General features: G+C 43.6%; 1 protein-coding gene across 1 annotated transcript; it reads left to right on the top strand.

Annotated features, from left to right (window-relative positions):
- Positions 1 to 364: 364 nt before the first annotated feature.
- On the top strand, positions 365 to 16914 carry SVR3 (elongation factor family protein). The gene is made up of 14 exons (XM_086527593.1): positions 365 to 753; positions 12917 to 13029; positions 13114 to 13317; positions 13388 to 13564; positions 13642 to 13794; positions 13906 to 13995; positions 14117 to 14251; positions 14336 to 14452; positions 14536 to 14687; positions 14835 to 14919; positions 15012 to 15106; positions 15821 to 15986; positions 16074 to 16269; positions 16371 to 16914. The coding sequence occupies exons 1-14, from the start codon at positions 522 to 524 to the stop codon at positions 16502 to 16504; spliced, it is 2049 nt and encodes a 682-aa protein (XP_086383719.1). The 5' UTR covers positions 365 to 521; the 3' UTR covers positions 16505 to 16914.
- Positions 16915 to 17114: the final 200 nt, after the last annotated feature.

Raw genomic sequence — 17114 nt, 5'->3', positions numbered from 1 at the left:
CATCATATCCAAAGTCGCCATTTAACCATCACTTAAAAACATATGGTTAATCAACTTGTGCAACCAATGGTAAAGGCTCTTTATGCATATAAAGGGTGGTCCGAACACCCTCGTTTTAGGCCATGCCTCTCTGACACAGTTGCTTGCATTACCGTGCAAATTTGCATTTCAAAAGTTAGCCACTAGTAGGTGCTCTTATGTATGATTGATACCTGACCTATGGGGCTTATACCTATATGCTGTTCAAGTTTGTTCTTCCACAAAGATGTGTGGCTACTGGTGATAAGGGGCGCAGGGGGAGCCACGTACGCGACCTGTGTCTATATATGCGCTCATTTTCACCACTATGGTTCCCTTTCGTGGCCAGCTTCGTAGCTGACCATCACTTAGCTTCGCTCTTCGCTGTGCTTTGCAAGTTTGCACAGCCAAACGTGAGCAATACAAGTAAGCTGTTTACGCGAATCACACTCACCTGAACAACAAGTGGTTAGTGCTGTGGAGTTCTCCTTCACCGTTTAGCTATGGCGAGTACCATGCAGAAGCTTCCTGCATCCGCCTCCTCTTCTTACCACCACCGCGATGCCATCCTACCCTCTCGCAGCAGCCCGTCATTGTCTTTGAGGATGCAGTTCGTTAAGGGTGAGGTGTTTGGGTACTCCCTCTCCCTCCCGAAGGCGCTTGTCCCTGTCAGTCCCTTGAAATCTTTGAATGGCCCCATCCCTACCTGCAACGTTGCCACAACAACAGCTCCAGGTGAGGGCCTTGTACTTCTCTCAATGTTGTCGTTTTGAATATGTAGTTGTACGTATGCAATTGTCTGTTGCCGTTTGCCAAAACTTAGTGGCCAACACAGTCAGAGCAGGGCTGGATGACCTTCTAGCAACATATTAGATGATGTTCACTCCTGCTTTGCGTAAAGGAGAAATATATTTGTGAAGACAATGTCGTCGTCCAAAAGAGGCATTTTCTTTTTTGAAGTGCTGACTACCTGGCTCTGCATTAATTATGTGTTAGGTTGGCATTTTGGATATAGTTCAGCCCACTGACACACTTTCATGCACCCATGCACATGGGGGTGATGGATTGAGAATCATCACATTTATTCATGCTCAATCCAATCCCACGAGTAAGACATTGAAGTTGAGAATTTTGGCAAACATGGGCTCACTCTGAGTCAAGCACTGAAAACTCCATTTCTAAAAAGAAAGAGTCATACAATACAAAGTAATTCCGATTAAATGGTTATTTTACTGTTTTATAGCATTTTCAATCATATTAGTAGATTGGTAGATGGCAACACTCGCCTATTTATATGAATGCTAAGGTTTTGCATAAACGTGGAAGTTTGTTTGAGTTGTTCACTTCCGTGAATGGAGTTGCTAATGCCATCTGCATCTCATAGGGGCATATCGTAGGGGGTGAGGGCTGTTTTCTGGCTATAACCTGCCTATGTGAGGTAGTATCTCTCTTGTTGGGTCATGTGTGCTTGACGTATACTACTGGTCTGGTGGGTGTTGTCCAAGTTGGTGTTTTGTTGGGATGAGCGTTTGCAGAGGACGCCTATATTTGAGCTTATGACCCAGTATTCCAGCCAACTATCTCTCCTCCATATATAGGAGGCAGGTGGTACCTATTTGTTGCAGATTGTATTACTCATGTATAACAATATATCCAATGTTTTTGGCTCAACTCTCTCTCTCTCTCTCTCTCTCTCTCTCTCTCTCTCTCTCTCTCTCTGTGTGTGTGTGTGTGTGTGTGTGTGTGTGTCAGCTGCCATTACCAGCTTCTTTCCCTCTTTGTGTTTATGGGTGATTTCAGCATGACTCTACTCCAAAGGCACCAGAAACGCTTTCGAGTTTTTAATGATTTGAGGTTTCTTAGGTTTCGAGACAAAGCGCTTTGCTATTTGCCTTTGAAATTTGCTTTTATCTTAAAGTTTCGAGTAAGTCTACTTGTAGCTAACTAGTTAGTCGGCCTTTAGAATGTTGTGAAACATCGTAAGGCTTTAACATACCTCAAGTTGAGAGACACAACTCAGTCGTTAGTGGAGCCCTAACGTTTATAATTACGAAGTAAGAGAGTAAAGTTGTAGCTAACTAGTTAGTCGGCCTTTAGAATGTCCTGAAACATCGTAAGGCTTTAACATACCACAAGTTGAGAGACACAACTCAGTCATTAGTGGAGCCCTAACGTTTATAACTACGAAGTAAGAGAGTAAAGTTGTAGTAATCACTATCACTGTAAGAAGGACAGTGCATGGCTAGACCCTTTTTGGCAGCCTAGTTTAGTGAAGGTGTGGTGACGAGGGAGAGAGCAGGAGGAGACGAGGAGAAAAAAATGCTAGAGAGAGGAGATGTAGAGAGAGAGAGAGAGTGTGGACAAGCTTTATGAGGGTAAACTTTGCTAACATGTGAGAGTACAAGGCTTTGCTTAATTGCCAAAATGGGGGTGACCCCCCTCCCTATATAGAAGTGCATACGCTCTGCCTAACCCGCTCCAAATGCCCCTTGACCCTTGAGATGAAAGCATAGGGCATCCAACCGAAAAGGCCTGTGGCCCTGTGGGCATGCAATCAATAGCTTGGAAAGGTCGGAGACTGACCATGCCTCCATTGGGAATCGGTCGAGCCATTCTACTTTAAAGTCCGGCTCACAATACTAGAAGCCAACATACACATGCTCGGTGATTATCACAAAGATAAACGGCCTTTGATTTGCTGGCCATACCATCCTACAAAGGCTACATAGGTTCTCTAGGCTTTATAGCTCCAATGAAGTACAAGCATTTGCTTGAGCTTAGTGCTAAGAAAGACATTTGACGAGTGTTATTTATCCATTAGTCTTTGTGAGTCCTTGACGAAACCTAGTGTGTAAAAGCGGGAATAGGCGCAACAATGTCTGTCGTCTTTGTACAAGTGCTAGATGTGCCGTATGTAGTGCGTCAGTACTTAGAGTCAATGTCTACTGAACTAGTTTCTGGCCTCTGGTTGTTTTGCAGGCGTAATCGAGGGCGATTACAATTCTTTCAAGAGGGGGGTACGTCACAAACTGATGACGTGGTAGCAGACAATGCGGACGGACAAATGACGTGGCAGCAGGCAATACGGAGTTTCGAGATTTGCGTTGGCATGTTGACGTGGCAGACAATAAGGATTTCCAGAGTCTGCGTTGACATGGCAGATTGTACGGACATTCCCGGATTTTGCACTAACAGATTGTATGGAATTTTCGTAATTTGCGCTAATTGTTTTTTGGCAATTTTTGCGAACAGTTGCTTTTGAGACTATTTTGCTTTTGAGTTTGAGGATTTTGGGGCTCTGCTTTTGGGCATCCCTTGTAAGAATAAAAGAGCCCTAAGGGCCTCACTTCTTAGAGCATCCGGATGCAGAGTCTGAGAGCGAGGACCTTGCGGGAGTAGTACTTTGCTCAAAGATTAATATGAAAGAAATACCGAAAGGGGTGCTAGTGTTTGGGGCCAATCTATCTTGGCACGGAACTATGCCGGGCCGTGTCGGCTAAATTGAACTGTGATTTTAAAGTTGTGAAGTAATTTAAGTGATTCTCTCTTGTGTCGCGACAGATTCTAGACTTGGGGTGTCCAAGTCTGATACAGACTCTCTCTCTCTCTCTCTCTCTCTCTCTCTCTCTCTCTCTCTCTCTCTCTCTACGCTTCCGCATCATCGACTTTGACATGGTGTCAGAGCTTCGTGCTGATCTTGGTGGAGCAAGGCGCTTTGTTGAGAAGAGAAACTGAAGAGGCCTTGCAGTGTTTTTGGTTGCATATCAACAGGCAACAAAGGAGGATCAGCAGGCAATAGCGTTCTAAAACACAAGCAAGCCAACGCCCTTCCTAGCTCTTTGCTACATTTTAAAACACTACTGCAACAGGAGCTCACCGACGGCCACTACATTCCTGTAGCGTTTCGAAACGCTAGCCCCTTTGCACTCAATAACACCGTCCTCCCCCTTGCGATGTTTCGAAACTCCTTGACAACAACAGTCCTGCTTGGCAACGATGACACATCCCCTTCCTCTTGGCAGCAATGGTGAACCCCCTTCCTACCTAGTGTTTTAAAATGTTGTAGCAAGACAACTTGTCGATTTTCCCTTCTGCAGCAACTTTGACACACTTCCCCCTTTGCGTTCTGAAATGCAAGAATTAGAGGGGTCTTGGTAAAGCGGTCACTTGGGATATTTTGCGAAGCTATGGCAGATTTCCAAGGTAAAGAGGTGGGTACCTTAAGTCAGACGGGAGGAGAAAGTCGACTTGGATTGCAAGGAGTGATTTTGGAGCGTCCTTGGGAAGGCTACTTGGAAAAGCCCATAAAGGAACCGTGCCGAGCCTTGAGGAGCGGCTTGGAAGGTGGGATTGTGGAGCCCTCTGTGTAGTGTGTTTGGAGTGGCTTGGTGCAAAACTTGCGGCCACCTTGAAGCTACTTTTGTGCAAGGACTTGGAAAGTTTTTGAGCGGCTTGGACGGAGATGACATCAAGGCTCAGATTTTCGGAGAGCATTGTTTTGGTGGACGGTTGGGAGACTATGCAACTTTTGGAGTACCGAGAAGGTATCCCCCCCCCCCCCCCCCCCCCCCCCCCCGAGCGCCCGCAACATCGACCAAAACCAACAAATGGCTATGGACATCAGAACAACCATCCAGTTAGCAGCCTATGCTTAACCACAGTTCTCAAGGAAAATCGGCAAATTGTTGTGGCTCGAGATTGCAAGGTGGAGCCATACGTGTTGTACGGAACGTGGACGTACGTACTGTACGTAGTCCCGTATGGGTAAATTTTTTATGTACGGAAAAATACGTGGCATTGGTAATAAAGAATAGAAACCACAAAAATAACTATCAATTTTAGAGACAAAGTTATAGAATTTGTCAATTTGATGTTTTACAACTTTGATTATGTCTAAATTCCATATACAACAGCTAGAGACTCAAGAATCGCATACCTGACGTGCGATATGCGCCTGCAGGCACTGAAGTTTGAACTTGTACGGTGTACCTGTTTACCTATTAGACTCATCACTTATAGACTGCTATCATGAGTCATGACATCAAAAGAGCAAGACAATTATGAGTTAAGACAACTAGACAGTCACAAGACAATGAACAAACAGAGTCCATACTAATGTGAATGTCACAACTGACAACAGTTGTCAAGACTCAGCTACAAATCACAAATCACAAATGTGGAGTCAATAGTCAAGATAGTCCTAATAGAGCATACATCAAATGAAAATAACTAGTTGGTTGTTGCCATCTAAAATGTCTAGCAAATGGTGACCTCAAAACTCATCATCAGAGGCAGAGGATGAGGAAACTGAAGAAGGCATGTCTCCATCAGTCAAGGCATTGCCCTCCTCATCATACTCTGGCTCTACCATTGCAGGGCAAGGTGCCTGCCAGTCTGGATCAAAATCCTCCTCCTCCTCTTGAGTGTGAATGAGAGGAACTGCCTCATTCGCACGTCGCCGAGGTGTACAAATAGGCAATTTCCCCTTGCGAATCATTTGCTGCCGTGCAATCCCTAGATCTGTAGCTCTCTCACGGAGTGGAGTACTGTAAGCACGTGCGCATGATCTAGTCACACGCCTATCCACACTCTCCAACTCCCTGTGGAGCATGCGAAGAATATCCTCGTACTCGTTCTGAATCTACTGATCCAACGTCTCTGTAGTCGGATCATCCATCAGCTTCATTTTTGTATGGTCAACCTATTCAACATTCAAACTTCAAAGTATAAACAACTGTGACCACTGACTTGTATACAACATTATACATACTAATACTACATTGAGCAATAAGAAAAAAGCTCAGCAAACCTGCTTGAGTGTCCCCAAAGCATGGTAGGAAGGTACAAGCTTCACGTTGGCCCTACAATATACTAGCTTCTCTAGCTGTAAAGTGCTAAGCCGATTGTGGATTTTCGTATGAATCAAGGAGTAGGCACTCCAATTGCGCTCACAAGCGCCTATTGAGCAATCCTACAATGGCAAGTGCAATGGTAGCATCAATACCATCAAACTTGAAGTCAGTCAACAGTGACCTTTGTGTGTCAAAATCATACTTGTGAGAGCAAGTGTAGAGCAATGGTAGTGAGATGTGAAAGGCCCTGTCTACCATAGTTTTGCCACCATGTGAGAGGAAGCTTGGTGGCCTCTGGACGTAGCGCCACTGCTCGTGTGAATGACGGCCCCAAGTTATCCATGAAACTGCTCATCTCCGCATCTATCTGCAACTGCTCCTCAATGCTAAACATGCGGTTGATGTACTCGTCCTTCAGAGCCAAGAGACTACTCTCATGAAACAACTCAGGGGTCTTGTAGAAAGGATAGAGTATTGCAGCCATCCCATGAATGGGACGACTCATAAACTCCCATCGACTCTCTTCAAGAGCTAGGACATCATCTCGACTGCAAAAAACCCAAGCAAACATGTGTCAGGACTCAGGAAATTACAAGTAGAGATTATGAGTATAATGTATTCAAGTATTAAGCTCAGCTTACCGATCATGTGACAAGGATTGGCAAGCCATGATATGCCCCTTCATTTGCATGAAGAGGTGAAAACCAAACCCAATGTGGATCCCTCCATGTCGGTGACCCGCAGCAACACGTAGATGGGCTGCAATGCCACTGTCCAACTCTGCACTTCAGTCCACAATGCATCATCTAGCACCCGTCTCTGAATGGTTTGAATTTCTCATTTTGTGAGTCATGCATCTCTCTCCACTTTGGGTACATGTATGCAAATCTGTTCTTGGATGGCCGCACCATGTCAAGAGCATTGTGGCTGCGAAATATGGCTAAAGCCTGATGCTTCTTTCGGAAAAATGTAGTAATCCAAGTAGCATCAGTCATTGTGGGCTACACCCAAGGTAGTTTCCCTATATCCTCCATGAGAAAATCTAGACAATGGGCTGCACAAGGAGTCCAAACAATACCTGGAAACTCAGTCGACACCATTTTCCTCATTGCTACACAGTTGGATGCATTGTCTATAACCACCTGTACCACATTATCTCTATCCACATCCTCAATGGCTTTCTTGATATGCTTGTAAATGAACTCTGTTGTAATCTTCTCTCCTGCTTTCTGTGCATCCACAACGCGTAAGAAATAGGTACCAAGGCAAGAGGAGACAAGAATGTTGATGATATGTCACTCCAGCCATCGGAAATAATAGTGCAACCAAACTGCTGCCAACCTGCCTTTAGTGGGACCAATGCCTTGTCTATCAAGGCTTTGTGCTCGTCAAGCGTAGTGGTGCGCATCTTCTTGTACTCAAGTCGTGACCAAGAATCTATCGCACCAACCTGTGCAATGGCTCTAACCATCCTCTTCCACTGATCAGTTCTCAAGACATTGAAGCTAATGTTGCACTCGATTAGAGTGCGCGCAATCTCCATCTCAGCCACTCCGACGCTCCTTTACCCAAGATTGGGAATTCACCCGTGAAGGCAAAGTAGTCCGCCTCGACGCATGCACATCACTATCCTCTTCATCCTCGTCTACTTCGATGATCCGTGCTCTCTTTCTACTACCAGATGGCTGTCCCATAGGTATGAACTGAGACTCAAAAATGTCATCTCTATGTACACCAAACTCTCCCAAAACAGCATCTTGCAACGCATCTAGTGTCTGCTGAGTCCCTTTAACAGAGTCTGTTGCCAACTCTTCTGGAAAGTTCTCAGCAATTAGCTTATCTTTCACAGCTTTGGGCACTTTCTTGCACGCACTACAGTTGTTTGTGCACTTAATCCCTGTTAAATGCCTCACAACACGTGTGATTGTACTTGTGAGCGAGAAACCACAATACTTGCATGACCATTCGCGACAACCGAAACCCTTTTGAGTTGGAGTGTTGACAATACGGATGACAATTGTGTGTTCCTTCCAATAGGGATTCGTTGGCTTCGGCATTCTTGCTCTTGTTGCAAGATTCAAGAACATTGAGCAAGAATCATGCAAACAAAAAGTGTGTGAGAGAGAGAGAGAGACGGAGGGAAACGCGAGAGGGAAGCTCAGACGAGCGTGGGGTAGAGAGCAACACGCACCAGAGAGGGAAAGAGGCACTTACCTTCCCTGTGTAAGCCTGTGCAGAGCTTTTTCTCACTCTATGTAAGAGTTTCTCTGTTCTCTGGTTCGTACAGTAAGTCTCTGTCTCTGGTTTCTTAAAATTTAGGCATTTTGGGATTCGGGCATAAGGTAGGCAAATTTAGGCCACGCATGAACATATGGGCCCCAAGCAAAGACAACCGGTTGAAAAAATCCCCTTTTTTTTTTTTAAATGATGCACGTACGGTACGATCCGTACGTACACAGTACGTTGTGTACGGAATGTCCGTACGGATCCGTACCGTACGTACGTATTGGTCCCACCTTGCGAGACTATGAAGCCAAAAGCAAATGGACGAGTTTGCTAGACGATAGGCAAAGGCAAGCTTGACAAGGATGGCAATACCAGTACTCAATTAGTTGCCTCGGTATCCACGAGGTCCGACCACAGTTGTTATAAATATGACAGGACGCTTTGTTTGGCTCGCAAGCCTGAAGCTAAATACAAAAGCAAAAACTCATAGGAAGACAAAGACAAAGGCAAGCTGGACAAGATAATGATAATAAAGATTTGACAGAGGAGATTGAAACGACACACGTGGTGGTGACCACCGTGTCTCTCATGTGGATTCTCTCTCTCTCTCCCTCCCCTTGGTCTCTACGCTTCCACATCGTCAACTTTGCCACGCCACTCTGTGTCTCTCATGTGGATTCTCTCTCTCTCTCTCTCTCTCTCTCTCTCTCTCTCTCTCTCTCTCTGTTCAGTTGTTTTGAAGTGCTAAAAGTCTGTTAGTCTATTCTTTATAGTTGGCACGTGGCCACCCCTTACACGCCCCCTCTTTATCTACAACTCCATGTGGCATGCATGTCAAACCTCCAGATGTAGACCAAACTGCCATCCCTTTATATAAAGATGGTGCGGGGAGCCTAATCTGAGTAAATGGTGTCCATAGACGGTGGGATGAGCTGTGTCTTTTGAGACGAAGATGAGATCCTCTTCCTCTGTAATATGTAGTACTTCTTGGCCTCGAAAGCATAGGTCTCACTGTGGTGGCTGTACGTCTGGGCGTTGAAGTCTCCCATGAGGGAAACTTTTCTGAGCGTAGAGTACTTCATCAAGCATGGTACGGTTTCCCCCCTCCCCCATAACCTCCAAAGTTGAAAATGCAATGCGCATATATTGTTGGACAAAAGTAATAAGAATGTTTTTACACAAAAACTTGGAATGAGAGAGAGAGAGAGAGAGAGAGAGAGAGAGAGAGATTCTAATGTAACAAACTTGATCACCTCAAGTCGAAAATCTGGCACGACACATGAGAGAATTAGTTAAAATACTTCACAACCTTATCACACTTTTAGAATAGAGTCGACACAGTCCGGCGTTGTTTTGTGCCCAGAGGTATTGGCCTCAAAATCTGGCGCCCCTTCCGTTATTTATTTTTATATTATTGAATGAGCAAAGTTACGACTCCCGCGGGCCCTCTGTGCTTAGAAGCCCGTCAGCTAACTGAAGGAAAGAATAGCCTTGGGTTCTTATTTATAGGCCCTTGGCCTTCAAACTCAAAAGCAATTACATGAAAAGCTGCAACTTAAAAGCTTCAAGTCCAAAAAAAGCTGCTAGCATGGATCGCGGAAATCCGTACAGCCTGCCACGAGGCACAGCCAATGCATTTCACGAGATTTTTGTACGGTTCTGCCACGTCAGCATGTCAGTGCGTTTTTCGGGATTTCTGTTTGAGCTGCCATATTATTAGTTTGTGACATACCCCCCCTCTTGACAAAATTGTAATCGCCCTCTATTACACCTGCAAAATCAGACATAAATCATCAACCAGTCCAGTAGACACTAACTCAAAGTACTGACGCACTAGGCCACACAAATCCAGCACTTGTACAAAGACGACAGTCACATCACATCACATTCAAGTCATATCACATAAAATCCATTCAAATCTAGGACCATGATTCCTAGCATCGTGTTTAGTAATCGCATCTAGATCCACACCAGACTCACTGATGTCGGATTAACTAATTCTTATTGCGATCATGTCCATAGATTTCTCAAGACCAAAATATTGCAATCATTTCGTCAATCATTCCATCTCTCAATCGTGCACTCAAACGCATTCAAAGACAATCACATGTGTGAGTAATCAAAAATCAGATTCATTTTCGGGAATTCCAATTCATCAATCACACATTGAGTTCATACTGAAGATAGTGTTTCAATCTTTCAGTCTAGTCATCTTATCGCTGTGTAGCCATCTCATTCCTTGGGAACTCTTGATGCGCTCACCACAGTTTCTAGTCATATCAGTCATCATCAGTCATCATCATCATTCAAAATTCATGATTCTTATCATGATCACGTTCAATCTGGAGCTGCCATTGCTCTCGATTGCATTCCTATGCAAATTCGTCATCATCTCATCCTCAATTTCACCTGTTATCTGTACAAGATCGTTCAAACACATTAATCTCATACATAAATCAGAGTCATCTTCGGGAATGTCGATTTCAAAGTTCTATTCATAAAGTCATATAGCAGAATACTATCAGCACATGAGTATCCCATTCAGTTTCCTTTTGAGTATCTGTTCTGGAGCGAGTATCTCCTCGCCCAGCTCTATTTTAGTATGTCAGTCGTTTTCATTCTTGTGCCTTTTTGGGGCCCCGCGCAGATATATGTCCTTGTTCCCTTGCAACGCCTCTTTGAATGCTTCATGGTCTTCAATATTTGGTGGACTCGTCGTTCAATCACATCATCAAATTCATCTTCAGTGTACATCCGTGGGACAGGTGTTATCTTCAATGCTAATTTTAGAGGTGAGTCCTTGGCTGTACGCCACCGGTTATGCACTTCATCAATCGGATGTTTAGTCAAAAATTTTATATATTGGGGATCCTCCGAACATTGGAGCATTTGCGTAGTACAAGCATTAACCTGCTATTGTCGTTGCATCTCCATTCGTTCATATTCCGTAGGCCGCGGTGGCCCGTACTCTTTTTTTGAATCGTCAGAAGGTGGTTGTTATCCATTTGAATTTTTTGTGCTTTCACCCAATCCGTTGTCATCGGGTGGGTTCGTCTGATTCGTGGGATTCGTCACTTGATTCCATGTGTAATTTGGGGTTCTTTATGGCTTATGCCCTGTAAGACAAAGCGATGAAGACGGGAGTGCGCCCGATGTGCGATGAAGTAAGGGTGGGAGTCGCTAATAAGTCCAGGGTCGGGACACAAAGATTCCTTTATAAAAAAAAATTATGTGAAATCCCTTAGCGTCGTCTTGCTCTGTCTTCTCTTTGGTAGGACCGGTATGCTTTGAGAAAAGCACACTTGGACACCGCAAGTCGGAAATATGGCACGACACACGAGAGAATCACTTAAAATACTTCACAATTTTTATCACACTTTCAGAAGCCACTTCCCGACGTAGTTCCATTCCCACAGGTACTGCCCCTCCCCTTTCAGTATTCATTTTAATATTTATGCATGAGCAAAGTTACAACTCCCGCGGGCCCTCTCTGTTCAGAAGCTCGTCAGTTAACTGAGGGAAAGAGTGACCTTGGGTTCTTGTCTATAGGCCCTTGGTCTTTAAACTCAAAAGCACTTACATGAAAAGCTGCAACTCAGAAGCTTTAAGTCCCAAAAAGCTGCGAGCGTGGATCATGGAAATCCGTACAGCTGCCACGTGGCACAGCCAGCGCATCTCGCGGGATGTCCCTACGGTTCTGCCATGTCAACATGTCAGCGCTTTTTCCGGGATTTCCGTCAGAGCTGCCACATCATGAGTTTGTGACATCTGCTGTATAGAGAGAATCAATTTCTCTTCACAGATGAAATCAGGATTAGAAAAGCAATATCAGCTTTCTAGAGAGTGAATATATTTTGGAGTGAACCAGTGCTCGAAAAAAACTTTTTTCCAAAAACTTGGCAAACTGACATATGTGAAACAACGGAGGTAAATTGACAAGATTTGAAGGTTTTTACACCAAATTACACTAATTTTTGCAAAATTTTGTAGGTTTTCTCACCTTCAAAAATAAAATTTAGAGGTAAATTTCAAAATTTGTAGGTGGGATTACTCTAAACCTAGGTTTTCTTCGAGCACTGGAGTGAACCAGCAGTGAGGGAGGACTTTTGCTCTGAGTTTAGTTCAATGAGGACACTTTGTAGGTAAAATAGTTTCTTGTGCAAGCCAATCAAAAGTAGGAGTGAATTGCCACTTTGAGCTTTTCAAGAACACTAATCGCCAAACTTATCTCACTTGACAAGCAGTTACACAACTACTGCGAACATCACTTGTGGATGTGTAAAAGGGAGAAAGGTAATCAGAGACACCTCCAGCATGTTCGAAAATCTGTTTGGCCAAAATGTAGATCCCAATGCATATCAACTTTCAAGTGTCATTGGAAACTCATTAATTCAGCGGTCATGAGCTTTGATATTAGAAGCAAACTATAGCCATTAGTCTTCAAATTATAGAAGGATGGAGCTCCTACAGTATATGTTGCCCTGACAAACTTATATTGATGGTGGAGGTACTGCCGTGCATGCCATCCATACAAAATTATAATCTGCAATTCTATGTTCAAAGCTTCAAGTGTATCTTGATAAAGCAGAACCAAGTGCTTATAAATTTTCAAGCCTTCTATACTTGTCCACACCCATAGCCCAGATCAGGATGGTTAGTGGAATTTTTGTGTAGTCTTTCCTGTGCAGCCCAGGCTTTATTAGCATGGAACCAGGATCTCTTCTATCTCCTTAACATCAGGCTGAGTGTCATCTGTAGTTTGAGCTGGCATATTACCCTTGATGTGCCCGCGAAGACTGACTGGTAGCTGTTATCTGCAGCCAAAGAGGCAGGCAAAGTTAAAGTGAGACCTGATATCAGGAACATTGCTATCATTGCTCATGTGGACCATGGGAAAACGACTTTGGTGGATGCCATGCTGAAGCAGGCAAAGGTAATTTCTGATCTCTGATTATAGTGAGTGGTCCAATAATTGTACATGTTGATGCTGTTTTACGTTACGACGTTTGTTGTGCAGGTGTTTCGAGAAAATCAGGCCGTACAAGAGAGAGTAATGGATTCAAACGCCTTAGAGAGAGAGCGAGGGATCACAATCTTGAGCAAAAATACTGCTATTCGCTATAAAGGGACAAAGATTAATATCATAGACACTCCTGGACATTCTGACTTTGGTGGAGAAGTCGAACGCGTCTTGAATATGGTGGATGGTGTTCTGCTTCTGGTAGGCATCTGAATCATCATGTTCCTTTCTATGTGTGATTCAAATCTAGTGACACATTTATGTCTTTCAGGTCGATTCAGTTGAAGGCCCTATGCCTCAGACCAGGTTCGTGCTGAAGAAGGCCCTTGCACTAGGCCACTCAGTTGTTGTAGTGGTGAATAAGGTGGATAGGCCATCAGCCCGTCCTGACTATGTGGTGAACAGCACCTTTGAACTTTTTGAGGAGCTTAATGCTACAGATGAGCAGGTGTGAAAGCTAGAGGTTATATTGTTACAATCACAATCCTATGTTGCCTGACTTTAAAAATTGAATGATGGGTATAGTGCGACTTTCAAGTAATTTATGCTAGCGGCATCAAAGGGAAAGCCGGATTAGAGCCAGATGGGCTGGCTGATGATTTGGGGCCCCTTTTTGAAGCTATTTTACGATGCATCCCAGAACCAAAGGTTGACATGGATGGCCCTCTTCAAATCCTTGTATGTCCCTTGGTTCTTTTTTGGAAGCTAAGCAACTTGAGTTGAGGATTATAGAAAATGGCAAAAGGTAAATTGTTTTTCAGTTTTTGTTATTTTGGCGTGTACATGCAGGTCACAAATTTAGATTATGATGAACACAAAGGGCGTATGGCCATTGGTCGTATACATGCTGGCAGGGTCTCAAAAGGAACTGATCTCAAGGTCTGCACTTCAAGCTTTGGCAGGACAATTTTAGAATGGCATTGTTGTGACTATTTCAATTTAACATAGATTCATGCTGAGATTTCTTCATGTAAATCATTGATCTCTGTGGATGATGCAGATATGTACTCCAGATGGAGCATGCAGACCTGGCAAGGTGAATGAACTTTTTGTATTCGACAATTTCACCAGAGTACCAGCAGATTCAGTGGAGGCTGGCGATATTTGTGTCTTGTGTGGCATGAGTGATGTTCTTGTAAGATTTTTTTCTCTCAACTGCCTCATGTTTTGTGGACGAGACGCTGCCTACAGATTTTATGACCTGTTGATTTATCTTTAGATCGGAGAAACACTAGCTGACAAGGATGAGGGTACAGCATTACCTACAATAAGGGTCGAAGAACCTACTGTGAAAATGTCCTTTTCAGTGAACACCTCACCTTTTGCAGGCCGGGAGGTAGAAATTCTCGTAACTTATTTTCTGCTCTTTGTTTCTTTTGAGTAATTTAATATATTGTTAATGTCTTCTTCTGTTTCCAGGGCAAGTATGTGACAAGCAGAAACTTACGAGATAGACTGTACAGGGAATTGGAAAGAAATTTGGCCATGAAAGTTGAAGATGGTGAAACAGCAGATACATTTAGCGTGAGTGGAAGAGGGACACTACATATTACTATCCTTATTGAGAACATGTGAGTACATTTTTTACTTTCTCAAGTGGGTGGGCCTGAATTACTATCCTCATTGAGAACATGCGAGAACATTTTTGACGTATCTTAAGCTGGTTTGGCCTCAATCACTTACGGTGTTTAGCCAATTTTTCCTTGTTTTGGCTGCAGGCGTCGGGAAGGTTTTGAGTTTTTGGTAGGTCCTCCCAGGGTGATCAATAAGGAGTCAGATGGGAAGAAGCTGGAACCTTATGAGGTCTGTTTTCTAGAACTATCTATGATGGATCTTTTATTCATCATTGACTTGAACATCTATTTCATGCTTACATAGTGTGGGGTTTTTTTCAGGATGCCATTGTGGAAGTGCCAGAAGAGTATGTTGGTGCAGTGGTTGACATGCTTGGTAAACGCAGAGGCCAGATGCTTGATATGCAATCTGTCGGGTATGATTGTTCTTTTTCATGACAGTATTACCATAAAGTGTCAGCTCGCCCAAACACCACCCCCTCCCCCTCCCCCTCCCCCTCCCCATCCCCCACCCTTCACCTTCCAAAAATAAAGAAAAAGGAAACCAACTCACTCACACACATCTCACCTCTGTGATTTTATTGGCTACACGAGTGAAAGGGTGATGCAACAGAAAGGCCTTTTGGCCTATTTGTAAACACACAGAGGATGAGATATATAGGTTTCACCACCCACAAGGTAAAATCGGGTTTTCTTATGGTGCGATCAGGCCCTAGGGCAGTTGAATATATCGGTGCCTTGCCTTAAAGAGAGGAAGGTGATTGGTATCTGCTGAAATTCCATGATGAAAGTACGACAAGTTTCTAATATGAAAACCAACAGGTTTGGAATATACTTGCACTTCAATAGTTTACAAATGCATCGCCTTGTTTTGGGTGTGAGGTCGGAATCTGATCTCAGTCATTCAGAGATCCCCGTCTTTGGTTTGTAACTTCCTTCACTTGCCCTCCCCGTCTTTGGTTTGTAACTTCCTTCACTTGCCCTCTTCTTGGCATTATCTTTTCCTCATGTCAGAGTCTGAAGACATGTTAGAATGGGTCAATAGGGATTTAAAGAGCAGAAGTCAGCAACATTAATGCAAGGATTTGTTGTTCCTACTGATGTCTGATTGGTGGTTATGGGTTTTCCAGGTCAGAAACCACAACTACTGTAAAGTACAGGATGCCAACCCGTGGTCTGTTGGGACTTAGAAATGCCATGCTTACTGCCTCTCGTGGAACTGCAATCCTCAATACAGTGTTTCATGGCTATGATGTGTGGGCAGGAGAAATCAGCACAAGGGATCAAGGCTCTTTGGTAGAGCTCTATGTTTCCTATGCCAGCTGTTATCTCTTGTTATTGAAGTTTCTGCTGGTGTTCTGACCCAGACCCTTTTGACTGCAGGTGGCTTTTGAGACGGGCACTACAACTTCCTATGCTCTTTTCAGTTGCCAAGAGCGTGGTCAAATGTTTGTTGGCCCTGGGGTGGATGTATATAAAGGACAAATTGTCGGTATTCATCAAAGACCTGGGGATCTAGCTTTAAATGCTTGCAAGAGGAAGGCAGCAACAAATGTTCGTTCGAACAAAGAGGCAACAGGTAAAAAGCACTTTATTGCTATTGCTCCTCTTTTCAAATAATTGGTTTGATTAATATTCAGGATTCATGGGCTGATAATTGCCATATGTTTGTCAATGTAGTTGTACTGAATACACCACTGGATTTTAGTCTTGATGATTGTGTGGAGTATATACAAGAGGATGAGCTGGTTGAAATTACACCACTCAGCGTGCGCATGTGTAAAAATCCCAAGATGAGTAAGAAAGGCAAGTAAGAGGTGGTGACTGGTTCCTGTGTATAATTTTTTTCCTGCCAAGCAACCTTGGCAGCCTATATAGTGCAAATTATACATTGAAGGCTGCAACACAGTCCGCAGCACATTTCAATGACAAATGAGAAGATGGACACTTTCATGAAACGTGCCTTCTACTTCAATAATTTTTCAAGGTACAGAGTGGATTGTTCAGAATTGTACCTGCCATTACAGATCCTCCTCATTGTGGCTGTCTTAAGATTTTAGACAGCTATCGTTTCCAGGTTGAACACATTATTTTTATAAACACATTAGTTTGTAAGAAACCTCTGCCGATCCTCTCCCTTGTAACACAAATCTTACGGTTGTCTAATTGGCATATGATTGTGTAACAACAGAGTGGTACTAATCACATTGTATTTGATAGGTGATTATATTTCTTTTGTGTCGCATATGAAATCTGTGTGAGCCTATATAGAAGGCCGAAAGATGTTTTGTAAGAAAAGTACAACTACTTGGAAATCCACTTGGAATAATGATATTGAGCCGAACATGTACTTCTTCTTAAAGTGGGTTGACAATCTCAAGTCTCTTATCAAAGTGTGAGGATCTGTCACTCTGATTGTATTGC

The sequence above is a fragment of the Adiantum capillus-veneris genome, chromosome 13 (assembly GCF_014529385.1).
Source record: "Adiantum capillus-veneris isolate H3 chromosome 13, ASM1452938v2, whole genome shotgun sequence".
NCBI lineage: Eukaryota > Viridiplantae > Streptophyta > Polypodiopsida > Polypodiales > Pteridaceae > Adiantum > Adiantum capillus-veneris.
Note: the sequence above shows the minus strand (reverse complement) of the source record. Positions and strands in the feature narration are given on the sequence as shown.

Bases quoted from the DNA above. Each gene is read 5' to 3' on its own strand.
- SVR3 (XM_086527593.1), top strand. From the start codon at position 522: ATGGCGAGTACCATGCAGAAGCTTCCTGCATCCGCCTCCTCTTCTTAC. The intron at 14,920-15,011 runs GTCTGTTTTCTA...GGTTTTTTTCAG, and splicing joins AGAAGCTGGAACCTTATGAG to GATGCCATTGTGGAAGTGCC. The intron at 15,987-16,073 runs GTAGAGCTCTAT...TTTTGACTGCAG, and splicing joins CAAGGGATCAAGGCTCTTTG to GTGGCTTTTGAGACGGGCAC.